The 26,120-nt window shown below is 51.5% G+C and overlaps 3 protein-coding genes and 1 pseudogene across 5 annotated transcripts in view; 2 read left to right on the top strand and 2 right to left on the bottom strand.

Annotated features, from left to right (window-relative positions):
- The window catches only part of RECQL5 (RecQ like helicase 5), a 35,320-nt gene that overhangs the window by 4,916 nt on the left and 4,284 nt on the right, over positions 1 to 26,120 (bottom strand). Inside the window, exons 6-8 of the mRNA XM_043585293.1 lie at positions 25,587 to 25,698; positions 24,227 to 24,389; positions 16,434 to 16,513 (exon numbers count right to left, since the gene is read on the bottom strand). Coding sequence (XP_043441228.1) covers positions 16,434 to 16,513; positions 24,227 to 24,389; positions 25,587 to 25,698 — 355 coding nt within the window. The remainder of the gene's footprint in view (positions 1 to 16,433; positions 16,514 to 24,226; positions 24,390 to 25,586; positions 25,699 to 26,120) is intronic.
- Positions 1,562 to 11,061, top strand: SMIM5 (small integral membrane protein 5). Of its 2 annotated transcripts, XR_006297975.1 has the most exons (4): positions 1,562 to 2,156; positions 8,016 to 8,209; positions 8,669 to 9,177; positions 10,192 to 11,061. XR_006297975.1 is itself a non-coding variant. In XM_043585298.1 (3 exons), the coding sequence occupies exons 2-3, from the start codon at positions 8,083 to 8,085 to the stop codon at positions 8,776 to 8,778; spliced, it is 237 nt and encodes a 78-aa protein (XP_043441233.1). In that variant the 5' UTR covers positions 1,562 to 2,156; positions 8,016 to 8,082; the 3' UTR covers positions 8,779 to 9,235. The 2 variants fall into 2 exon arrangements, 1 of the variants encoding a protein (XP_043441233.1); XM_043585298.1 differs by lacking the exon at positions 10,192 to 11,061 and having other exon boundaries at positions 8,669 to 9,235.
- Positions 11,103 to 14,408, top strand: SMIM6 (small integral membrane protein 6). 2 transcript variants are annotated; one of them, XM_043585300.1, is made up of 2 exons: positions 11,103 to 13,316; positions 13,913 to 14,408. In XM_043585300.1, the coding sequence occupies exon 2, from the start codon at positions 13,919 to 13,921 to the stop codon at positions 14,099 to 14,101; it is 183 nt and encodes a 60-aa protein (XP_043441235.1). In that variant the 5' UTR covers positions 11,103 to 13,316; positions 13,913 to 13,918; the 3' UTR covers positions 14,102 to 14,408. The 2 variants fall into 2 exon arrangements, with proteins under 2 accessions (XP_043441235.1, XP_043441234.1); XM_043585299.1 differs by lacking the exon at positions 11,103 to 13,316 and adding an exon at positions 13,358 to 13,551.
- On the bottom strand, positions 18,243 to 19,149 carry LOC122485904 (annotated as a pseudogene).

Here is a 26,120-nt window from a genome sequence, read left to right on the forward strand (position 1 = left end):
TCCCGGCCTCCCGCTCTGTGCTCTGTCCTCTGGCAGTGGGGTGCCCCGGGAATAGCTCCAGCTCTGGGTACAGATGCTGACTCTGCTGCTGAGGCTGCCTCCTTAGGGAAGGCATTTGACTTCCCAAAGCCTACACGTCCTTGGCTGTGAGACGCGGCAAGAGCGCCGGCTCCATGGCCGGGGCGTGGGGCGTGGTGCCTGGCACACACAACAAGGGTTCTTTTTAGCACCTTCACCCTTGCCCGGAGGTGGGGGAGGGAGGGACCAGCACGAGGTAGCCCTACCCCAGCCTCAGCACTCGGCTCTGCCATCTCTTGACGGCCTCTTCCTTGTCCCCAAGAAGACTGTGCGTGCGTACGCAGTCTCGGGCCGGGGGACCGCCCAAGAGCTGGAACCAGCAGCACTGAGAGCTGCCAGCGTATGTTGGTCACTGCTGAGGGCAATGGGAGACCAGCCTTGGCAGGAGTCTCGTCACATCGCCCGGCACCTCAACTCCACTGCCACGGCCCCGCTGCTGGGGTACCAGACTCCAGCTGTCTCTGACTCCCAGGAGTGGGGCACAGTTGGTCCTTGAGACAGGTGCAGAGGCCCCCAGGGTGGGGGGTAGGGTGCAGATCTAATCATGGCCCTTGCAAAGGGCCAGTCTTGCCACAGGAATGTAGCAGGAGGTGGGAGAGCACGAGAGATTGGGCAGCAGAGGCAGGGCTGTCCAGGCGCCATGTCCCGAGGACAAGAATAGGTGGTGTCACCCTCCGGCCAGAATGCCTCTCGATGTGAGCACCGCCAAGAAACACTTTGAGGAGCTGAGACCCTAAGGGACAGGCACCAGGAATGAGAGCTGATGTTACACAGATCCTAGGAAGTGGGGTCTGGCTGCCTTGTTTAGAGAAGGCAGCTTTGAAGGCAGCAGATGGCAAGGAGGCCCAGGCAGCCACCAGGGGGCGCTGTTCCTGCCAATCCTAAAACCAACATGCGACACCTTCCACTGCCAGTCTGTGCATCTGCACAGTGGCCGCCTGTCCAGCCTCTGGGAGGCTCCGGCACCCAAGTGGTGTGGCTACACGGTTGGCTTCCTTCCCCCCCCCCCCCACCCTCCCTCAAGCCCAGATTCACTGGGGTTTTGTGCTCACACTCAAAGGGCTCCATTGAGAGCTCACAGATGCGGGCTGGGGTCAGCTCCTGTCCTGCTCCTGTCCTGCTCCGGGCACAGCCTGGTCTGCTGGGGTGGCACAACCAACCAAATGTCAAAGGGCCCTGCCAGCCACTGAGCTCTGGAGCCGGTCCCTGACGGCCAGGGCCAGGAATGAAGAGACAGCCCCAGCACTCTTTGGAAAGAAGGACATCGGCAGTGTCCTCCCTCCTGGGGTGGTGGAGCACCAGACACTTCCCCCGGCAAGCAGGCCATTCTCAAGTCACCCCTAAGTTCCTCCCCAAGGGCCTGGCCTCGTGGGTGGTCCGGCAGCTCCCCCAACTATTTACTTCCTAGGAGGGGCCAGAGGGCGGGACCAGCCAGGGAGTCTCGAGAGAGACAGGTTGGCTGGTCAGGCGGATGGGCTCAAACCCCTCCTGAGGGTAGGGAGGGAGCCAAAGAACTTGAGCGCTGTGGGGCGTCCCTCCCTCCTCACTCCACGGCTCAGGTGGAGCCTCCCAGAGGGCATCTTTGCCAGGGAAAAAGAGAGCCGACCTCTTTTATCAGCTCTCCGCCCAGGCCCAGCCCACGACGGCTTAGCACACACCCGCCAGGAGGGAGAGGAGAGGAAGAGGAGGCACAGAAGAGACGGGTTCGCCCTTGCAGACCTCCCAGGGGCAGGGCAGCCACAGAGGAGTCTGAAGACACCCGCGGAGGTCCCAGCAGGGATTCACTCGGCTGGGCAGGGGCAGCGGTGGCACTGGCTCCCCTGCTTCAGTGGCCGCCCCTTGTAATTTGACACTTGGATCTCCAGGACGACCAACAACAAAAAAGCTGAGGCCGAGACAGCAGCTGGCTGTCAGCAGCCAGGAGCTCCACTCCTCTGAGGAAGGCGCCCAGCAGCGGGTCAGGAAAGAGGCATCCGAGAAGGAAGGAAGAGGTGGTGGCCGGGCGAAGCCAGGCAAGGGAGGCTGCCGGGCTCCCCAGCATCCGCGGTTGCCCCTCAACCCAACACCTGAGCTCCCAGGTGAGTGGTGCCGGCCACAGATTTTGGGTGAGGGGGCCAGCCAGGGCCCCCTGCCCCAAGGGTGGAGAGCCACAATCTAGCACGATCACAGGGGCTCGTGGGGGTGCACTCGGTCAGTCTCCAGACAGCCCCATTTCAATCTGGGCTCTCCCTTCTTTTGTGGGGACCCAGCACTGGAGGGACACAGGCTGAGGCTGCAGCTCTCTGCTCAGAGTGCTTTCCTCCCTGCTTGCTGAGCAGGCAGAGGGGCCCCGAGTGCCTGCTTACTCTGCAAGTTAGTTTAAGCTTTTTCTATTCAGGGGGCTTAAACAAGGGATTTGGCTGTCCTGGCCTGGGAGAGAAGGGCTGTCTGCTCTCTGGGCCTCCCTTTTTCCCAGGATCAAGGCAGAGCCCTCTGTCCCTGCTTTCTCCCAGCAGAGGAGGCTCAGGGCAGGGTCTGCCCCGCCACTTCGTGCCCCTCAGGATGTGGCAGGACCCACAGCAGCTCTGCCCATCTGTGTCCTGCATCAGAGTGGCAGCTGCCACCCCTTGAGAGGGGCTTGGCCCGCTCATTACCAGGTGTTCCTAGCTCAGAGCCAAGCCTGGGTGCTCCTCCCTGGAGCACCATTTAGAATCTCCTCCATTTAGAATCCCACGACCCCCCAGGTCTCTCCAAATGCTGTGCCAGAAACATGAGGGCCTGACCCTGAACCCAAGGTGGGGTGGAGGAGGAGGCGATGGTGAAACTGAGGCCGGTGAAGGACGCACCCGGTATGTGGCCCTGCAACACGCCATTGGAATGCTGACCCCAGCATGGCTCTCTAGCAGCCCCGGGAGCAGCCCGCTTGGGCAGGGCCCCATGAACGGAGGCTGCCTGCTCCTCCTGCCTTCTTGTCCTCACACTAGGGCTAAAGTCTCCCTTCCCCGCCCCCCAGATGTTTCCCCCAAAGCAAACAAACTAGTATCTACTAGGAAAGAAAAACAACAATCCAGGGAAAAGTGGAAACCAAGAATCAGTCCAAGTGTTCTTGGCTCAGCAGAGTCTGTGAGATTTGGCCTGAGTCGGTGGCTGGAGAGGCTAATGCCCTGCAAAAACGGCCATGCAAGGCAGAGAGGGGACAGGCGCTGGCCTGTGTTGGAGGCAGCAGACAGGACTGGGTAAGGGACGGGCACAGTGGTGAGCCCAGGGCTACCCCTGCTGGCTCTGATCTGTAAGACGGCCCAGGCAGGCGTGCGGGCGGGGATCAGAGTCCCTGCGGCCACAGGACATACGTGGATGGGGTCCCCTGAACCCAGGCCCTGAGCTGGAACGGGAGGGTGATACCTAGCTTCTGGGGCTACGGGAACCATCGCTAGCAGCCGGAGGTGCCTCCTCCGGTCCTGGAAAGCAGGACTGCTCTGGGTTCAAGCAGCTACTTCCCAACTTGGAGCCAAGGCAGAAAGGGGCATCGTCTGAAGGCCTGATGTGGTCAGTGCACAGTGGACATCTCTGCCTTGCTGGTCAGGCCCCCAGACACCGAAAATCTGCCACAACTGTCAGTTTGCCTCATGACAGCTGTTTCTCAAACAAGACAATGCCCTGTGGAGCAAGGGTGGCTACAACTTTCCATGACAAAATGACAGGGGCAGAGCAAGAAACCCTTGGGGCCCTGAGCCACCGATACACCACTTATCAGTCACAAACACACCCGCCTGCCGCCTGTTCTCTTCCACAAGGGGCCTCTGGAATTGAAGTATCAGTTTTGCAAGGAGGAAACAGGGAAGCTTCAGTACCAAATGGCAGTTGTCTGGCCTGCATGTCACCCGCGTGCCCTGTCACAAGGCTCCCTGTGGCAGGAGATGCCACACAAAGGAATGTTTTCTGGTCCCTCCAGCCCCTCCAGCCTTCATCTCTGCCTGCTCACTTTCCCTCCTCCACTGGCTGCCATTCCAGCCACAGAGCACCCTTCACAGGCTCCAGGAAGGGCCATGCAGGCAGCCAAGGTTGCTCTCTCTTCCCGGGGCCGTGGGAAGTCACTTGCTTGGCTGCCTCTGACCAAAGTACTCCAGAGCACAGGGCCGGCAGGGACTAGGATTTCCCTGATTCACGGGCAGGAAGTACAGTTTTGGAAGGAGTCTGGCAGAGCGAGATAAACCAGAAAGATATATACAATATCAGTATATACGTACTGATACGTACAATTATCAGTACCCCTCTGGGCTTCCCTGCCTTCCTCCCTCCAAACCTGGGAAAGTAAAAGAGATAAGAGGCAGCCAGCCTCAGAGCACCCGCTTTCCCCAGACCACAGCTGGGAACACTCACTCCCCACAGGGCAATGGCCAAGGAACATGCCGCAGGGTCACCTGACGACTGCTGGTTATATTGGGCACCAGGCGTCAGGCACCCCCTGGGCCTCGCTTTAAATAGCCCACTGGGAAGAGCGCCTGGGACCTGCTGGAATGTGCCTCCTCCCTCTTAGGAGCACAAGGCCCCTCCAGCTCCCACGGGCCCCACTAAGGCTTCTTCTGCTCAAGCCCGAGCTGGAAATGGCAAAACATCAACTGGAAAACAAAGGGCGTTCCCCTTCAGCCTTTGGGGCAGAACATCAGCGCCCAGTGGCTCCATTCCAGTTCACAGACGGACGGAAGCAGTGGGCAGCCCTGGGTGAGACCCCAGGGCTGGTACAGCTTGCCAATTCAGCTCACCAGAGGCACCCTGGGTGCAGAAGCATGATGCCATCTGTCCGCAGCCATACGGCCTGCCTCTGTGTGGACGGGCACTCCTCCCGGAGCGGGGCCTGGGCCCCTGGGTGTGACTGCAGCATCCCCACTACACAACACCCGGAGGATGGCCGACTTCAGAGCCGAAGCTTCTGATCGACAAAGTCCACCTTTCCCGTACAGCAGAGCAACCTCGGCTCCACCTGCCTCCTCCCTGCTCTGGAGATCACACCCCTCAGACCGACAGGGTCCCCACACCACTTCTCGCTCACAAGTGGAGGCCTCCCCTCTATAACCCCTCCCCGGGGCTTTGGATGTGGAAGCACAAGTGACAAAGCTCCCGCTGCCCGGCTGGCCTCCGCCCGCTTCCTCTTTCAAGGAGTCTCTGCTGCTACATTAGGCAATGCAGGCACGGGGCCAAACAGGCTGAAAACGCCAGACCAAGTGTAGACGGGGAGGAGAAGAGGAGCCCAACTCCTGAGCCCTGTGCAGACTCTCCCCCAGGGCCTTGGCTGGCACTTCTGTTCCCTCCTCCAGGAATGCGGAGGAATATTCTCCTGGAAACGGGAAGTGGATGAGCAGAGAGGCTCCGGAACGAGAGGGGACTGCCCTCCTTGTGCAAGCCAGCTTCGTCGGTCAAAGAAGGGGGGCGCTGCTCCATGTGACCGGAGAAGAGGGGCACCATGCCCGGGAAGGAGTTTGGTGAACCTGAGACAGACACGTGCCATCTGTCCCTTTGGCAACAAGTCACATGTGGTTCCCAAAGAACAGGTGTGGCCCTGGCCTCGTGAGTGATGTGCCTGAATAAAGACAGTGCCCCAGACTCCTGAGCGTGGAATGGGGCTGATCGTGCAGAGCACACCTGAGTTCAAAGAGTTCCGGGGCCCTCGTCCCTGCACTGGGCCCACCGCGAGGGCAGTGTCCTCAGAAAGCTGCTCCGTGGGCTGACTTAACCTTGCGAGCCACAGAGCAGGCTGCCTGAGACAGGTCTCCATCAAGAGACAGCATGGGGAAGTAGGGGGAGCCTGGCTAGGCCCCCATCCTGCTGTGCAACCTCAGAGGAATCACTGTTTCCCATATGTAAAGGGAGGCAGGAATGAATGACGCATGGGATTCTAGGATCTCTTGCCTCTTTGTATACTTGAAAACTGGGATCTTGATCGCCTTTACAGAAATGTGCTAACCCCGGGATGGGGCATAAGAGAAGATAGAAGGCTCTAACAGGAGACTCCCACTTCTGACAGGAAGCCCTCTAATCCTCCATGGACCCATCATCTGCCGGCTACCCCCAACATTGCTTAAAATACAGCTCCCATCTCCAGCTTGCCCCCTCCCGCCCCCCCACCTTCCTTTACCTTACATACCACAAATATCCTGGGAATGAAAGACACAGACGAAACTCCCCAAGGTGTTTGGGGAGGGTCTTTGACGGTGTACAGGGTGGGGGTGTGACTGTCCCCAAAGGCTTCCTGTGGTGGCCAGACCCCCGTCTCCACAGACACACACCGCAAGAGGGGAAGCCCACCTGCTGGGCACAAACGTGTGCCAGGATCTGTGCTTCCTGCCGCTGTGCTTCCGGGTGTCAATCCTCCCAACAGCCTTGAAGGATGGCTATCTCATCTTATGTAAGATGAGGAAAAGAAACAGACTCAAAGAGACAAAGTGACGCGTCCACGTCATGAAAGCAGAAAGGGGCAGGCATTCAAATCCAGGATGACCCAATGTTCCACGGGGTGCAGGCGACCTCGTGGAAGAGGAGACATAGGAGGCACATGCCAGCTGCCATCCAGGTCCGGAAGGACTATGAGGCAGAAGGTGGGGTAGAAGCATCCTGTGTGACCACAGGCAGGACCAACGAGGTCAGGAGGGGGTTCCACCTTCCAACGATCAGCACTGCTCCAAGGAGGAACAGGGCAAGCTGCCGTAGCAGATGGGACTCCCCATCTCACCCGGAGGGGGCTCAAGCAAAGGCTGCACACCAGAGGGAGTGCAGAGAGCCAGGTACAGGGTAGGGGGTTCAAGCAGATGACCTTCAAAGCAGTTCTAAGACAGCTATACTGTGGCGATAGTACCAGGAGTGACCAGCTTCCAAAACTGCAGTCATCTCGGAAGAACCTGCCTGGCTGAGACCCAGGACAAGGCGGCAGTAATTAGATCCTGAGGTCTGGCACAAGACCTTGGCCACCTGTTACGCTCCCTTGGATTAGAGCTGCCTTGGTGAACAAGTTCAGGCTGGGTTGGCACCAGGCTGTCCCTGGTCCATCCCTGAAGAGGCACTGGCTCCCTCATGCCCACAGGGGAGGCAGAAGGGGAAAGAAACTCCTGATGTACAGCTGGCCCAACTCACAGACTCAGCCTGGACCTTCACCGTCAGCCTATTGGGCACCCTTAGACAGGAAGAGGCTCTCAGTCATCACCTGGAAGGCTGAGTTGCTACATACCTGGGGCGAGGGTGGGGACACAAGGGACTCTCCTGGTCAGGCCAGAGGAGCAGGTCTGAGCCAGCAGAGGAGGACCTGGTAAACCAGCCATGGGATGTGTGATCCCGTCCCGAGAGGCCTCCTTGGGGAAAAACTGCAGGGTACACAGCATCATCTCTGCCTCTTCAAAGAATACCATATGAGTAAAGAAACTGAGCTGGTGGGAGAAGTGGAGGGCCCTGGAGGGGCTCAGACCACCTCCCCCAGTTAGTTCTCACCCAGCTGACCCCTGCCAGGAGCCCCATGTGCCCACTCGAGGAAAAGCCTGACTCCTTCTGCCCCACATATGATGAAAGGCAAGAGCACCAGGCTGGAATCCTAAAGCCCGGTCTCCCCACTGGGAACCCAGGGGAGGCACCAAAGTCCTGAAGGACCCAGGAGTCACCAGGGGAGCCGTGCCAGCCCAAGGCGCTCAGCAAACCCAGGAGTAGGACAGTGAAGCCACCCCACCTCGAGGTCGGAAACCTTGGCCAACCGTGGCCAGCTGGCAGACCTCTCCTGTGTCTGGCAGTGCCACGCAGCCTCCGGCGGCAGGGCCTCAGGCTCCCTGCCATCACCAGCCTCCCTCAGTCCGGGTGGTGCCAGGTGGGTGGGGGCTGAGGGCCACCACTGGGTGGAGGGCCCTGATGGCTCCCTCCCCAGTCATGAGCCACCAGGGGTACAGGGGTGAGACCCGACTAACTCGTTCCACTGGCTGCAGGTGGGTGGGGACTCCCAGCCCCGTCCCGGTGAGGCCTGGCAGGAGCCCGGCAGGAGCCCGATGCACCATGGCAGCCGCCAACTTTGTGCAGGAGATGCGCTCCATGGGCGAGAAGCTGCTGCTCAAGCTGCAGAAGCTGCCCCAGGCCGAGCCTGTGGAGATCGCGGCCTTCTCGGTCATCCTCCTTTTCACAGGTAAGCTGAGGCTCTCACGTTCTCCCCAGCGCCCCTGGTTCTTCCTGGCATCCGGGAAAGGTGAGACCACAATGCTGGCCAGAGCGCTGGCCGAGGTGGCTGGGTGTCCCCCAGACAGAGGAGAGGCAGATGTCCCTGGGGGGGAGCCAGAGGATTTCCCGAATCCTTGACAATTTGCTGATGGGGTGCAGAGGCAACCCCAAATCCCAGCCAGGGGTGAAGGGAGAGAAGCTCAGGGCAGCAGAGGCGGCATGACAGGGAGGTCAGTGCCTAGTGGCTGGCACGGGGACGGTCGACACCTCTTGCCAGACTCTCAAGTATTTCTGACGAAGCCAGATCTCTGGCTAAAGGCCCTTCCCACACACCTCGGGAGGACTTTATTTAGAAGTAAGGCGTATGTTCTTTCTCTTCCCTGCCTGAGCTTCCCGTGCTCTCTGCTTCTCTCTCCTAACCCCCCAGCCACCGTGCTGGTGCTGCTGCTGATCGCCTGCTGCTGCTGCTGCAGGGACTGCTGCTGCCCTGAGCGCAGAGGCAGGAAGGTCCAAGTGCGGCCCATGAGCCCATCGTGAGGGACAGAGACGAGGAGGAGAAGCTGGAGAGGAGGCTGCCGAGCCATGATCCCACGTGCCAGCCTGGCCCCAGCCCTGGCCCTGCCCGGGAACCCGACACCTGCAGCCTTATCAAGGAAACAAGGGCTGGTACGGCCACCAAACTCTCACCTGCCAGCGAATACTGGGTGCCAAGGAGGAGTCACCTGTTTAAAACCCGAGGAAACAAAAACTGGGGATTCTTTCCCAACTTGCACTTTCTAACAAAACACAGAAGTGGGGGCCCCATACCTGGCAGGAGAACAGCCTGCAGCGGTGGGGAGCCAGCCCAGAGGAGCAGGCCAATCAGAGGGGCTCTGTGCAACAGCTACTGGACCCCAAGCTTCCCACCGGAGGGGAGCATGTCAGTATTCTATTCCGGTATTTGCCCGTTTCTATCTCAGTAAAAGCTTTCTGGTTGTGTTTCTGCGGCGCCAGACTCCCTGGCCTGGGCTCTGTGCTTCTGAAGGGCAAGGTGCCAGAATTCCAGGGGTGTGGCCAGTGACTGTCCTTGCCAGGCCTCTATTCTCCCTGTGCCCACGAACGCTGGAAAAACACAGGCAGGAATGCCACGCAAGAGGGAACCAGGGGAAGGAGAGGGTGAAAATCCATCAGCACTGGCTGCTACCAAACTCTGGCTACAGGTGCCCCCGCTACAGTGATGGGGCAGCGTTTGCCCAGGTGCTAGGCTCAGAAACGCCACTCAACAGCTTCGGCTGCCATTTACTTTAGCTGGAACACCCCACACCCACAGGCTCAGGCCCCTGGGTCTTTCCAAACTTCTAGAGTAAGAGAAGTCAGGCCCCTACTATTGCCTGCATATATATATAACCTGCGTCCCAACCCCTCTGTCCTTTCCCCCATTGTGTCCCAGGCTGTCTGGCCCCAAATCCTCACCCTGCCATTCACCAGCTGCATGAACATAGGTTAGTGACTCGACCTCCCAGAGCCACGTTTCCTCCCCTGTGGGTCGCAGCCAATCCCGGTAGCTGCCTCCTCGGGTGAGCTTATGAGGATAAACTAAGGTGACCTATAGGGAGTGCTTGGCACGGCACGGAGCGTATCCTACCTAGTCCTTATCTGCTCCTCTAAACAAGAGGGGCATGGACCCCAGGAATTAGGGTAGGGGAGGCAGAAAGCTCCCGTAGTACCTCCCCCTCCTTCCGCAGAGAGGTCTGCAGTTTTTACATGCCTCCGTCATCTTGCCCTGCCAGCCCGTGCTCTGGCTGCCTAGGGGCACGGCCTGGTCTACCCAAAACCCAGGGAGCGGAGAGGGGGATGCCAGGCTCTGCCCCTGCCCCTCCCCCCATCTCCAGCTGGCAGGCAGGTGAGAGAAACTGGCTGGCTGGTTTCACTTCCTGGTGTCCACTGACTTGTCTGACGGGTTTGGTTTAGGTTGAAGAAGCAGAGAGGAAGTTCTTCCATACAAAAGAAAAGAAATTCAAGAACCGGCTGTACCCTCCACCCCACACCACCCTACAAGAAGGGGATTCAGAATTACAATGATACCGTTGATAATGATGATGATGAAGGTGTGGTGAGGATCAAGTGAGTGGAAATTTACTGAGGGCTTCTGTGTGCTCCGCCACCACCTAAAGTGCTTCATGCAGGTGATTCCGTATAATCACCACAGCCTCAATGCCATAGATACCATCATTATCCCCATTTTGGAGATGGGGAAATTGAGCCCTAGCAACAATATGCAACTTGCCTAAGTTCAACCAGCTAAATACGGCAGAGCCAGCCTCTGGGCCCAGCCCAGCACAGCCCATCCAGCTGCAGAGCCCCTGCTCACCACACCGAGGGCTGCAGTGCAGATAAGGCGCTGATCCCATTATCCTCCATCAACCAATCCTAGATCCCACACCCTAAAGTGTGCTAAAATCATCTCCCGGTGAGTGGGTGGAGCCCAAGAGGTAAGAGCTAGGGTGGGGCCCAACTAGGTCTCCCTCCCAGAAGAAAAACAGGGAAGGCGGGAGGGACTGGATGGGAAACCACTGCCCTTTTCAATCCAGGCACCAATAGCTTAACAGCTGAGTCCAAATACGATGGATCCCAGTAGGCATCAAACTGGTTCACGCTGAGCCCTGCCACTAATGGCTCCCCACAGCAGTCCTGGGCAGGTTTCCATCCCATTCGGCTCAACAAACCACATCTGTTCCAGAGTGACAGCAGCCTGGCACCCTCCCAGCAGAGGTCTTCTCGGAAAGAGAGGCATGGAGAGGAAGCAGCAATCTTCCCATTGTGGGCAAGGACAGAGAGGTATAGCCATGGTGGCCACGGAACGGGAGGCCAGTAGGCTGTCTGAGCCCCAGAGAGCATCTGGCTATCACAGGTCTCCATTCCTGCTACGAGCCGCCCTGCAACGATCTCCCCTCGACGTCTGCCTGTGCTCACTGCCACACTGGTTTCCCAGCCTCTTCAGGCCTCCCCTCCACAGTAGTCTCTCAGTTCCTCCAAAGGTCTGCACTGGAGATCTGTGCATTTTACCGTCTGTATATTCTGCCTTATCAGAAACCACAGAACCGCCAGGGCAAGAATCTCATTAGCAAAAACTGGCAGAGAGCACATGAAACACTCTTCCCCTAAATCTGTTTTATCAAGCATTAACATTTGAGAGCAACCTACAATAAAAAGTCTTCAGGACATATTTGCATGCCGGTAACACAAATCCAGACCACACAAAACGGAAGACAAATTAATTTTGTTCTTAAAGGTTCCTCACCCTCCTCGGGACCCGCTGCCTGCCATGAAACACTGCGTCCTAATCCTACCTCTCATGTAGTCTTCACATCTTGACCTAAACCTCACTCCTATAGGGTTTCCTTCAGCCCCCCAGGTCAGGCTATGCCACATATACTCCAGCGCCCTCCACCTCTTTCCATATCATTCCCTTTGTGATACTCATTTCCGTAGAATCTTCCGATCAGGGCCAGCAATTGACTGAGTTGGCTAAAGCAACTTCTGTGTACGTGACACATACATTCCCCACACATCTCATTTTAAATAGAAACATATACATGCACATTCCTTGGCCAATCTTTTTGATGTAGGGCCAAGGTCTTTTCTCTGAGTGTGGGTTTGCCGGCCAGAGTTCTTAAGTTGTCTATTTGCTAACTGTGGTTACTGTAAAGCAGAACAAGAACTTAAAGACATCCACAAAGAAATCGGAGTGTGAAATCCTGGATTTTTACAAAACGTTTCCATTTGTCTTGCCACATCTGTTTTGACAGAAATACTGAGTGATTCCAAAGTCACTCCAAGTGGTCAAATAGGTGCTTTTAGAAATAACGCTCTCCCTCCACTCCCTTTGAGGTGCAGCACAGAGCTTCAGAGTACATTCTGCAGCAGAGCTGAACAGCTGGGTTTAAATCCCAACACAGTTACTTCTTAGCCGTATGACCTTGGGCATGTTGCTTAACCTCTGTGCCTGTTCCCCAGCGGTAAAACTGGGGTTTCAACTATTACTGTTGCTCCATTTTCTTGTTTTATGTAATGTTAAATGCAATTATGTAATATCAATAACAAGTACAAATGCCACAAACAGGTTTGGGAACAAACTACTGACTCCTGACAAGCATCCAACTTAACTGAAGGAGGAAGTACGTGGGTGTGCTAGCGACCAGCCTGCTGGCTGGGAGCGCTCAGCAGTCAAAGGCATTAGTCAGTAAGTTTTAAGGAGGGAAACTCGAAGCATCAGGTAGGACCATGATAGGTAAAAAGGACTTTACTGAACTTCCTTGTCATCTGTCTCCTCCAACCCTGGATGTACGTTAGAATCGCCTGGCAAGCTTTACAGAGACCGGGGCTCTGACGTGCCCACACGGAAAGAAGTGGTACCAGGGAGGGCCTGGGCACAGGTATTTAGAAAAGCTCCCAGATGATTCTAATGAGCAAGGCTGAGGACCCGTGTGCTAGAACGGAAATCTGGGCAGGCAGGACCTGCCTCCCTTGGTTCACAACTGACACGCGGTACCTGCCGCAGTTCCTGGCCACACCAGGCACTTCAAGCCTATCTTTTATGGAATGAATGGTGGCTACCAGCTTCCCATTCCCACTTTCTAGCTGCCCATGCAGCAGCTGAGGTCATGCCTGGGAGGCCAGCAAAGGCACTAGGGAGAAATTAAGCCTCCAGGACCCTGGGGCCTTAATGGTGGTAAACACCTCCACAAAAAAACTCGCTCCAGGAGGCACCAGCCGGAGGCTTGTTAATCATTCACCAGCACCCTAGCACCGCAGGGAAAAGCCTGTGTGCGGCTCCAGCCCAGGGCTTCCCGGAGTCCTGGGCTTCCTGCGCTCTGGTGGGGGCCTCCCGGTCTACAGGTCAGCAGCTGGACAGAGAGGAGAGAGAGGCAGGACCCAGCCACAGGTGAGGCGGACGGTGGCTTGAGGCAAAGGTCCTGGATCCAGTCTCCTTCCCCACCCTACCCCAAGCCTGACTTCTCTGAGGACGCCAGAACATAGGTACCCTGAGCAACCCCCAAAACGACATCACAAAAGAACAGAACGCAGCTGAAGAGGTAAGTATGGAAGGCAGAGGAACACAGTTGCTAGGCAACAGGCCCTGGCCCACCTTTGTTCGCTCTGGTGACTGCGATGAGGTCTGATCAGGGACACTCGACAATGCCAACACCTTTTCCTCCCAAGAGTTGCTTCTTTGAGTCAGGGCGTGGCTCGGCCCCCAAAGTGCAGGGCCTGAAGGATTACCCTGATCGGCCCACTCTTAGGACACAGGAGTGTTAACAGCAGAATCAGGTAGTGACGCCTGCCTTCTTGCCATTACTCCCTCCAACTGGCTATCGGCCTGCAGCCTGCCGACTTTAGCTGTTTCAAGATTAGCTGGTTCTGTTTCCACCTGACTCCAAGGGAGTTTACCGAGGCCTCAGCTGGAGTCAGTCCACCCCTCAACTCCTATGCCGATCTCTCAAATTTCTCCCCAAATGTTTGGCAATTGAGGCAGGGAAAACAGCAAGGATCTGCAGCGGTGCATTTTAGATCCTAGCTGAGTAGATCTCAGGGATGGTCAAGTTCTGGCTCACACCAGGGCTGTTCAAAATACAGAGGCAGTCTCTGGGAGAAGCCCCTGCACTCAAGGACTCTGTCCCCTCTTTTCCAGGTTCACATGGACAAACTGATGACAAAGCAGGACATCTGGAAAGATGAGTTCTGGCAGAACCCCTGGGACCAGGGAGGCCTGGTAGTGATCATTTTATTCATCACCACGATCCTGTTTCTCATTGTGTTTGCCATTGTATTTGGTTTTCTCCCTCCGCTTGAGAACATCAACCAGTGTGAAGAGTTGTGACCTGACTTTCTGGAGGCCAAGAAGGGGACCACCTGTTAGATACTCTCGAAACACCATGTATGTTTTCTTCAAAGCCTTTTCAGAGTCTGCAATTATACGCTTTTATTAATGTAATTAATTAATTTGTTAACTAATATTATCTGATAAGTGCCTGCCTTCCCCACTGGACTGAACACCACAAAAGCAGGTGATGGGTTTCTGCTCACCATTGTATGCCCATATCTGATGTGCCTCACATACAGTCCATTTCAAACAATATTTGCTGGTTGAATAAATGAATGAATGAATAAACGAGTAAACAAATGGATGAACAGAAGGGTGCTGGGCTGTTGGCTCCCCTAGACCACAGCCCCCAGATGGACAGAGCCCAATTCAACTGAGGCCTAAACACAAAGCTATTCTGTCTCAGACAAGGTACAGAAAGGCCTCTTAGCTGGAAGTTGCTTCAAACCTAATTACTGTTCATTTCAACACTAAAAGGTACAGGGCGCGGTCACGAAGGAACAGATATACCTCACGGCCACAGTGCAGACAAACTAGCTGCACGCAAAGAGAGGAAAACCGCTGGATGCCCCACCTTGACCCCATTCATACTGAGTGTCTTTTCTGTTGGTCCCAGAGCTGCCTGTGCACCCCAGACCCTACAACGGCACTTTTGTAGAAATGTACCTGCCTCCGCCAGAGCCACCATAGTGGCCTGCCCCTTGCTGCCAGGTGCCCTCCCTTAGCAAACAGCTGCTTCAACTTTAACCACACACCAGGACTATTCTTAGAAAAGGAGCGAATATGTGGTGGAGAAGGGGCGATACACCATTTATGTAGTAATGAAATGTTCCTTTTTACTCAAAGAGCAATTCCACATTCAGCTACACCAGCATTGTTTATGCCATCCTGGGAAGTCCTGGAATCAGGAACCCTCGCACATAGCAAACAAGGTAGGAGAAATGAGGCCGCACGTGACACAGCAGGAGGCGCACTGATGCCCAGACCCCCTGAGGCACTAAGGGGCCCCAACTCCCGAGTGTGACACAGGAGATATAAAGGCAGAGCCCCCAGGAGGACCTGTCCTGCTGTCTGGTGGGCTGCTGCAGCCCAGAGGGATACGGCAGAGCTGACCCTCCAGGCAGCCCTACAGAGCCTCCAACTCATCCCCAAAAAGAACCCAGCAGGGTTATTTCCAGCAGAAGGGACTCTGACAATTAGCAAGGACACTCGGCCCTTTCATTACGAGTGCTTTCTTCAAGGAGCCCGAGAGAGCCTAGTTTAACAACTCCCTGTACTAGTGCCTGAGAAGGACTCCGGTAGTAATCGCTGTGGGCAAGGGTGCCAACCACCTCTGCTGGGCACGGCTGTGCCACAGAGGCCCAACGAGAGACTCAGTCCGGGAGCCACCAACTCTTTGGTGAGTCGGAGGGGATGGGAATCAAAACATGTGGCCCAGCCAAGTACCTCTCTGATTTCCAGAGAAGAGCCCCAAACATCTGTTAGATACCAGTTCTATGTACCTAATCAGCTCCATGCTTCAAGAATCTAGTCTTGCAGAGACCAAGATGGGATTTGTATATGAAATGTGCATGTCACTAAAAATCAAATACCGGGATTAGTGGTATCTGTCTACTGTGAGCTCTATGACTGTGACCTCACTGGGTATTGGTCTGTTCATTTCAAAGTCTGAAGCAGTCCCTTCTGCCTCATCTACCTCACAGGATTTTCCAACAAGGTCTGACCAAAGGGCTGCACACATGCAAAGTGCTCCCAGCTTGTCCAGAATCTTCCTGGGTGTCCCTTGTGTCCAAAACCTGTCCTGCCACAACCTGCCTGTCACTGAGCAGCCATCAGGCTCTTTTATTCCTCCACCACTAGCACATACAGATAAAATACAGAAATGGATTCCAAGTGGGTGGGCTGGCATTACGACAGAAAAGCTGACTTCTATTCAAGCTTATTATCCACCTCCAAGACATAAGCTGGGCCATGCGGCTCTGTTTGGGTCCAGGATAAGAGTGACCCCTACTCAGTGGTCCAGTGGCAAATGGTGATCACATGCTAATGGCACAGGACCAGTCACATGATTCATGACTGAGCCACCCATGGGACCAGCCACTCCAGAAGTGGAACATAAGGTCGCCACACTGCCAGTTTCTGGGGCCTTCCTAGGAAGGGTACTGACTTCCAGGCTGCCTGATGGGCAACACCCCACACAGTCGCCTTCAGCAGGTAGAGGTGCCTTAGTCGCCCAAGAGCTGCCCTACATTAGCTGGTTAACTAGTAGGTGCTGGGGGAGGAAAGAGCTCACTAACACATGGCTCCACATATGAAATAAGTCACTCACCCCAATTCTTCACAGAAGGCCACCAGGGCATCAAAGGCCAAGACAGCAGCTTTATCAGATGCTTTGCTCCCTCTCTTTTCCTGGAGACAAGAAACGACCACTTAGCAAAAGTCTTACATAATTGACGTACCTTGCAGCCTAAAAGATGATGAGGGAGAAAAATATCAAATGACAGTAAAAAGGTCACTTATAACATGGTGTCCCCAAACCTGACCATGCATCAGAATCACCCAGGTAATTTTTCTTTTTAAACGTTTATTTATTTTTGAGAGAGACAAAGACAGAGCATGAATGGGGGAGGGGCAGAGAGAGAGGGAGACGCAGAATCCAAAGCAGGCTCCAGGCTCTGAGCTGTCGGCACAGAGCCTGACGTGGGGCTCAAACCCATGAACCGTTAGATCATGACCTGAGCCGAATGAAGCTGGATGCTTAACCGACTGAGCCACCCAGGTGCCCCTCATGTAGGGCCCACACCCAGACCTAAATTGAACTTTCTGAAACTGGAGCTTTTGGGAGTTTATTTTCAAAAACTGCTCAGGTGGTTCTCACGCAAACGGCCCAGAGACTGGCATTTGGAAACCACTGTGTAACATGATCTGAATTTAAACATTTTATTTTTAAGTAATCTCTACACCCAAAGGGGCTCGAACTCACATCCCCAAGATCAACAGTCACATGCTCTACGTACCTAAGTCAGCCAGGCGCCCCAATACAATCCAATATAATAGTAAATTTAGTAGTAAATACACACACGTGTGCGTACTTAGATTTGAAGGAACACACATCTATGTGTGTATGGAAGGATGAATACTACAGTGTTAGAAGTGATCTCTGGGCACCTGGTGGCTCAGTATGTTAAACATCCGACTTCAGCTCCAGTCATGATCTCACGGTTCGTGAGTTCAAGCCCCACGTCGGGCTCCATGCTGACAGCACAGAGCCTGGAGACGGCTTCGGATTCTGTGTCTCCCACTCTCTCTGCCCCTCCCCCATTCATGTGCGTGCGCGTGCACTCTCTCTCTGTCTCTCAAAAATAAACATTAAAAAAATTAAAAAGAAGTGATCTCTTGTGTTGGGATTGTGCATCATTTGCCTTTTTGTACATGTCTATTTGTCAAAGATTCCTTTCAAAAAAAATGTGAAATTTTTTATACTACAGAAAAAAAAAAAAAACCCAAAAAGTAAAGAAAATAAAACAGATACTGATATCTGAGATCTATTGACTCTCTGCTTCTGGAAGGTGGATCATCCCCACCTCCCAAATGCACACAAATACGTGTACTTCTTTCATTCTGCCAATCTGTTTATATCACAATTTCTTCTTAATTTTCCCTACAGTGAGGAAACTATGGCAACATTGATCAGAGCTAAACCATTTACATTTTTACATTTTCCATGATCACATATCCTTTCTTGTACAACTTTGTTCCCTAAAATTAATAGCTGTTTCATTTTTTACTTAGATTTTAGTATATTACTACTTCACCCCCAAATGTTGTGCCATCATGAAAACTGCATGTCGACAGGGTCAAAGATAGTAGGTTCCACTTTTATTTTTAAAAACTCCTCCCCTGGAGCCCTTTTGTCCCCCCTGATTCAACCCGAACTGCTGTCCTCTAGGTCTGGAGCACAACTGAGACTGCCCTTCAGTGTCGTTCCAGGACATTCCTCTTGACTCGCTGGGGGTCAGATCTCTATCTTTCCCTCTCCAATTACTGCCTCTGTGGTGGGGGACATCCTTCAGTAGCTTCTCCACAGGAGGGAGCTTCTTGAAATCTTGTGTCAGAAAATGTTTTTTTTTCCCCCTTAATCATAAAGTCTAATTATGGTTCAGAAAAAATTGAGCAAATAACTTTTTCTGAAAACATATACTGACTGTGTGTAGACTGCAGTTATTTGGGAGAAGGGAGCTGGTAAGTTAAACCACCCTATTTTCTATTCTGAAAATCATATAAAGTCCCAATTCCCATCTGCTTATAGAGATACATGTGTCCAAAATGGCTGAGAATAAATACAACAAGAAAGATAAAAGCTGCAAAGCTAAGAGCATGTAACGGGCTCCAAGAGAAAGTCTCAGAAATACCCAAAGTGGCAACAAGGAACGTTTGGCTGGAACCTGAAGTTCTTTTCAGTCATCCTTGTCTTTGGCTCCGTGTTTAACGATGGGCATGAACTCAGTGGAATTGGGATGTCCCTTCTTGTCCACAGCTGCTCCTCCGTGTAGCTACTCCACTTCCACACCTATAACCCAGCCTCCCAGCATTGTCTGCAGCCCTCAGGTAATTCCAGCTGGGGCCAGTCACTTCTTCATCAAAGCAAGCAAAAGCATTTCTTCTGGATCTGTGCCATTTAACTTTTCACCGAATACAGTGAGGAACGTGGTGAAATTTATGGGCCCTGGAACCTCATTCATCATGGCATCCAGATACTCATCAGTTGGATTCTTCCCCAGGGAGGCAAGCATATCATGCAAATCTTCCTTGACAATGAAACCATCTCTGCTCTGATCAATCACGTTGAAGGCCTCTTTGAATTTCTGAGTCTGTGACTGATCAGACGTGGCGAACATGTTGGATTTTGCACGCTGCGGATGCTTCTTGGTGGTCTTGGTGTTTGCCTTTCTGCTTGATATGGTGGCAGTTAAATCCCTGCACAGCCTTGAGAATCTGAGCACTTCCGTAACACCCCCCCCCCCCACCATTATCAACACCCTTCTATTCCCAGAGCTTCTAAAAACAAACACTTCCAGCCTCTGCTTAGCAAACCGGAAGTTGAAAATGTCTTTAACCTGCCTTCACACTAAACTGGCTGGCTGAGTAGGAAATTCTAGGTTGGAAACAGCTTATTTTCTAGGTTGGAAGACACTGCCTCATAGTTTCTCATTTCTGGTATTATGATGGAGAAAACTGGTGCTGTTCTGGCCCCCAGTCCTCCACATATCACCTCTCTGGGAGCTTTCTGATCTTCTCTTTGACTCAAATGTCTTAATAATGAGTCTAGTGTGAGTTCTTATAACTCACTGTATAAGTTTTAAATAAATACCTTATACCCAATCACCTTACTAAATCTTTTCCTTGTCTAATTTGAATTTCAGATAAAAGGGACAAGTTAATCACACCCCCTTTGTTCATGGCAAAGTATCATTCTTGGTCCTTGCAAAGCCCCTTCCTTCCCAATCCCTACTTGCATTCACCTTCCCTCCCCATTTATTCATTTATTTATCTATTCAAAAAACATTTATCATGCATTTACCATGTTCCCAGCACTGACCTGGGCATTACAGATACACAGGAAACTAAAGGTCCCTGCGCTCATGGAATTTACATTTCAACAGAGCAGATACAGAATAAGCAAATCTACAATGCCAAATCATAAACATGATTTACCTTAAGTGACTTTTTTTTTTTTTTGCTTTTTAATAGTAGTTTCAACATTTTACTATTATTTATAATAGGGTTTGTTTTCACAAATTTAAAAAAAATTTTATTTAAATCTAACTTACTTGACACAGAGTGTAATAATGGTTTCAGGAGTAGAATTTAGTGATTCATCACTAACATGTAACACCCAGCGCTCATCCCAAGTGCCCTCCTTAATGCCCATCTTCTATTTAGCCCATCCCCCCACCCAGCACCTCTCCAGCAACGCTGTTTTCCGTATTTAAGATTCTCATGGCCTCCCTCTCTCTTTTTATCTTATTTTTCCTTCCCTTCCCCTATGTTCATCTGTTGTATTTCTTAAATTCCACATGTGAGTGAAATCATATGGCATTTATCTTTCTCTGACTTATTTTGCTTAGCATAATACACTCTAGTTCCATCCACGTTGTTGTAAATGGCAAGATTTATTATTTTTGATTTCCGAGTAATATTCCACTGTATATAAATACCACATCTTCTGGGGCGCCTGGGTGGCTCAGTCAGTTAAGCGTCCGACTTCAGCTCAGGTCATGATCTCACGGTCCATGAGTTCGAGCCCTGCCCTGTCAGTTCAGAGCCTGGGGCTTGCTTCGGATTCTGTGTCTCCTTCTCTCTCTGTCCCTCCCCCACTCAAGCTCTATGTCTTTATCAAAAAATGAATAAACGTTAAAAAAAATTTTTTTAATAAAAAATAAAAAATACATCTTCTTTATCCATTCATCAGTCAGTGGACATTTGGGCCACACTTTGGCTATTGTTGACTGTAAACATTGCTGCTGTAAACACTGGGGTGCATGGGAAACGTTGTTGTTTTTTTTAAAGCAAGATACGAGCTCTCCTGGGCCCTCAGCTATGTCTATGGCCCCATAGTGAGCATGTACTATAATTTCATCACTGCTTGTGGCTGGGTATTTAATTTGTTCCCCAGCTGCAGTCCTCATGACCAATGCTACCACACGGGCCCTTGAGCCCATAAGCCTGTGCATTGCCACTTTTATTTCAGGTGATCTGATCCCAGAAACAGGGTATCTGGGGTCAAGTGTACCTGTATGCTTCCCCCAAGACTGCAAACACTTCCTTTTTCTCCTGGCAAAGTGCAGGCCCTCTCCTGCACATGCCCCAAGCAACAAGTGTTAGAGCCCTTTCACAAGTGTGAAAGGGCTTTAATTTGCATTTACCTGATTATTATTGAATTTGAACATCTCTGGACGTGCCGTTTGGCTGAGCTTTTCTGGGAACTTGCTTTCATACACTTTGCTTCTTCCTGTTAGTTGGTGAAAGCTCTCCATTTATCCTCAACTTCAACCTCTGGTATGGGTTTTACAGTAACTAGTTTTCCAGATCTGTTTATCTACGGGCTTTGTTTATGGTACCTTTTGCCACATACATTCTTTTTCATGGGTTGAGGATTTACAGAAGTTCAAGAACTTCAGTTGAAATACTTTTTTTTTAAGATAGATTTCTGAGTTTCTAATTTTCAGTACAAAACTATTTCAAGCCTAAGGTTACACACTGGAATAAAGTCTCTTGTAAAATATTGTTTATTTTTTACATGTAGGTCCTTAATCTGCCTTCTGTATAAGGTGCCAAATGGAGCACTTTTACTTTACTCCAGAGGGATGTCAGCACCACCCACTAGACAATCCCTTTGTTTTCCATTAAACTGAACTATCGGCTTCACCAAATATTAAACTCTCACATGTTTTGGGACTCATTTCTTTCATCTTTAACATTAATTTTTTTTTTTTTTTTTTTAGAGAGAGAGCGTGCACAAGTGGGGAAGAGGGGCAGAGGGAGTGAGAGAGAGAATCTTAAGCAGGCTTCGCACTCAGCACGGAGCCTGATGCAGGGCTTGATCCCACAACCCTTAGATCATGACCTGAACTGAAGTCGAGTCGGATGCAGGGTACCTGGGTGGCTTAGTTGGCTGAGCATGTGGCGGCTGATTTCAGCTCAGGTATGATCGTGGGACCAAGCCCTGCATCAGGCTCCACGCTGAGCATGGAGCTTGCTTAAGACTCTCTCTCCCTCTGCTCCTTTCCCCTGCTGGCTTGCTCTCTCTACAGAAAGGAAGGAAGGAAGGAAAACTGTATCAAACATAAAAGTAATTTTTTTTAAGTTTATTTATTTGAGAGACAGAGCATGTGAGTGGGGGAGGGGTAAAGAGAGAGGGAGAGAGAATCCCAAGCAAGCTCCGAACTGTCAGCACATGGGGTTCAAACCCACAAACTGTGAGATCACGACCTGAGCTGCAATCAAGACTCAGACGCTTAACCAACTGAGCCACCCGGGCGCCCCATTCTGGGACTTATGTCTAATTCTCTTGTCTGTGCTACCGCTTTAGTCTACTACATGGATTTGGTTATAGCCGCATCCCAGCATGTTCTGACACTGGGTTAAGCTCGTCGCCTTCACCATTCTTGCTCTTAAGACTTTTCCTGGCTGTTCTTGGGCTCTTATTCTTTCATACAAATTCTAAGATTCTACTTCCCAACAGAAGTCTTTTGGGATTTCAACTGGAACTTCATTTATATTAACTGTGAGGAGAACTGACAGTTTTATACTTCTCACTCACTTCTGGTACCTGCTCAGAGCTTGTTTTCTTTCAATGAGATACCAGTTTTCTTCAAATCAGTAGTCCTCCTCCCTAGCTATACATCAAAAGCACATGAGAAGCTTTAAAAAAAAAAAATGTCTCTTGTTAACGGCCTGTAACATTTACTTCTAGGTATTTTATAAGTTTCATTTTTGCAAACTAAATATTTTTTCATTTCCACTCCTAGATATTCATGGTAATGTGGAGAAAAGCTAGGCTTTTTAAAGTATTTCCCTTTCATTCAGCCACTTTGCCAGGTTTCCTTATGAATTCTAATAGATTTCCAGTAGAGTCTGGGGTTTTCTAGACAGACATCTGTTGATATTTCTACCTGCTGGTATCTTGTCTTTTGTTCCCCTCGTCCCTGTGGGTTTATATATATTTTTGTCCTCTTACTGTCATTTGGTAGACATCAGACAGAAGTACTTGGGTCCCACAGTTCTTATGAGGAAAGTCTACATGTAGCCATTTGTAGCCTCACAAATTATGCTTTGGGTGACTTTATCCATGTTGATTAATACAGATTTACTGTGTCATTTTCAACTGCTCTAGACTATTCCGCTGTGTGACTAAGCCTATTTATCCCATACCCTAAGGAGGAAGAAAGAGTTCATTATGCGGGAGTTGCAGTAAACGTCCCTGTATGGCCTTGTACACGTACATCCTTGTACACATGACAACTTGTCTACCTAGAAGTGGAATTACTGACTCACAGAGCACCAGTACCCTCTCGCTATATGTATCACCTCGTCTCTCTTCAAAGCAGCCATACCAGTTCATCTTCCTGACATCATGCGTTCCCCTTTCCCCACATCCTCGCCCGCAGTGATTATACAGATGTCGCACGTTTTTGCCAGTGTGACAGGCATAAAGCGACAGCCCATCTCCTTTGCATTTCTCTGATTCCTAAGGGAGGTTGAGCGAGTCTTTATACCTTTGTTAGATACCCTGGTTTCCTCTTTTTGTGAAATTCACACTTTTTGCTCTGCAGTTGTCTGCCTTTTACAGATTTACCTGTAGGACTTCTCTGTGTATTCAGTCAATTATGTACATTGCAAATCTCTTCCCCGACAATGGATCATTTTTTTTCACTTTGTTAGTGGTATCTCTCGTTACGTGGAAATTTTTAGTTTGAGTTGAGTCAGACAGATCACATCTTCCTTCATAGTCTCCACTTTTAAAATCTTGACATGCTCTTCCCTTTGTCAAAGGAACAAAGATATTTTCCCCCAATTTTACAGCTTTTTTTTGAATTCTTTAATCCACCCATAACTTATATGTGTATGGTAGAGGAAATAAGTATCTGATCTTCTCTTTTTCCAGCACCAATCATTCAACAGTTCATCCTTCTCCTGTTGATTTGTAATGCCACCTCTCATACATCGAGCTCACTTATGTACTTGGATCTATTTCTAGGCTCTGTGCAAAACGTGTACGACCCGTAAAACAAAACAAAACAACTGAGAACAAAAACAAAGAACTTTCAACAATATGGGAAAATGCTTGTGTGACAATGCTAATTAAAGCAGGATTGATCTTGACTATGTGAAATAACAGGCACACAAAAGGCTGCGCATATAAATGGAAAGGTCTAACCTAGCTGTTGCAAGCTGTCTATTCGCCAGTATACCATCCCCCCCCCCCCCCCCCGCTATACCTTCTAACCCCAGGAGCACCCCTGTAGCTTACACAAGCTCTACCTGGGTTCAAAAAAAAGCTACATCAAACTGGAGAGCGGGGGGTTTGGATGAAAAGGGTCCAGGCTGCCCAGGACCTACCTGGAGTTTTGCGACTTCCTTTCTGATCAGAAAACTGACTTGGTCCCTGTCATTCCTGGAGTAATAGAGACGGCACCAGGAAGGCTTCCCGTCCCTGCCAGCCCGGCCGGACTCTTGGTAGTACCCAGCCATAGACTTGGCAATATTCCAGTGGGCAACAAACCTGTAGGATCCAAAGGGATGAGCGGCATGAGCTGTGGCAGAAGAGATGAGGGGAAGAGGTCTCCACAGTGACCAGGAGCAGGGAGGCTAGCAGCTTCCAAGTAAATGTGGCCAAGACCCCTGCACCCCATCAGCAGGCCTCCCGGCCGTGGAACGGCTCAGGTTAGAGGCCACAGCAGAGTTAAGGGGGGCAATTCCAGCACATGAGAAACCAAAAACACTCACAGAGGCCCAGAGGCAAAAGCACTGGGCTTAAAGCAACAAGAGTAGGCCACTAATGAGCTGCCCAACCTCGAGTAATCCTTTAACCTCTTTGAAGAGAGAAAGGGATGACATTATTAAACACCTACTATGAGCCAGTTTACCCATTTGTCTCATTTAATTTTACAGTTACTACCAGGTGAGGTAACCCCGTTTTATAGACAATGAACTTGAGATTCAGGAAAATGTATACGAGGTGAAATAGCAAGGGGACAGCAGGGGTTAAGATTTGGGCCTAGGGGTGTCTGACTTCAAAGTTGGCCCCCAACAAGCCACCGCAGCCCCAGGGTCCAAACTCAGATTCCAAAGCCCGCGTTCTCTCAAATGTAAGCGCACAGACTCATTCCTCCACTGACCAACTCAGAGTCCCTGAGAGTCTTAATGAGATCATGTATGCCCAAGTGCTCTGTACATCATACAAAGCATTATTGTTGGTGTTAATGAGAGCAGACGGCTTTAGGCTGTAGCGCAAAATGTCTCTGGAAGGTTGGGGGGGCTAGAGATAAAGACTCCCCAAGAGTTGCCAGGGTGGGACTAGAAGGCTGGGTGGGGTGAGCCCCACCCATCTCTTCTAGACTGTCGAAAAGCAGTAGCAAGGAAGGCTGGGAATAAGACACTGACTTCGATATCCCACAGGGAGCAGCTTAAGCCAGTTCATTCCACCCCCTCACAGGGACCATGTGCTAGATGCACATGCTGCGTTACGGATGGGCCTGATGGCCTGTGTGCCGCCCTCTCCTGGGGGATGACAGAACCCTGCGATGCAGTCACCTGGGAGGAGGCTGCACAGCACCTGTCACCATGTGGGCTGTGCACCAGGGACTCTCTCCTGGGGCCCTAGAAGGAGCCTATGGACTTGCTCCTTGAGGCACAGCACCAGGCAACCCACCTGAGCCAGGGCCTTGACTGGGAAAGAAAGGCAAGAAGCATCACTCACCTGACATTGGCTTTATCCACTCCCATTCCAAAACTAATGGTTGCAACAATGACAGGAACCTTCTCCTCCATCCAGTCGTTCTGCACCAGTGTTCTCTCAGAAGGCTTCAGCCCTGTAAATGAGGGCAAGGTGTCAGAGGGAACCCACATCTTCCTTGGGATCTACCTTGGGCTTGACCCTGCCCTGGGTGCTGCACACACACCTTCAGTCCATCACTTACCAGCTGTGTGGCACACAGCGCTCAGTAAGTGTTAAGCCAAGATTCAAACCTCAGTCCACTGGCCTTTAAAACCTGTGCTCTCTCTACGACACCAATACCTAGACTTAGAAAAACTCATCACTTGCTGCTGGGAGGGCTCAGGGTGAGAAAAGGACTTCAGGAGTCACAGTCCTCATTTTAGATCTTATTTGTGTCTAGACTCCTTTTTGTGGACGTAAGTGAATTGCTTTAGCTCTGTCTGGGTATCTGGAAAAAGATGACGGACCATCTGATTATCCAGGATCTTTAAAGAACAAGAGACCCACTGAGAGGCC

This window comes from Prionailurus bengalensis, chromosome E1 (assembly GCF_016509475.1).
Source record: "Prionailurus bengalensis isolate Pbe53 chromosome E1, Fcat_Pben_1.1_paternal_pri, whole genome shotgun sequence".
NCBI lineage: Eukaryota > Metazoa > Chordata > Mammalia > Carnivora > Felidae > Prionailurus > Prionailurus bengalensis.

What these genes read in the sequence shown, in the direction of transcription:
- SMIM5 (XM_043585298.1), top strand. Translation starts at nt 8,083, where the DNA reads ATGGCAGCCGCCAACTTTGTGCAGGAGATGCGCTCCATGGGCGAGAAG. An exon ending in GGTCATCCTCCTTTTCACAG is followed by an intron (nt 8,210 to 8,668) that starts GTAAGCTGAGGC and finishes CTAACCCCCCAG; the next exon opens with CCACCGTGCTGGTGCTGCTG.
- SMIM6 (XM_043585300.1), top strand. Translation starts at nt 13,919, where the DNA reads ATGGACAAACTGATGACAAAGCAGGACATCTGGAAAGATGAGTTCTGG.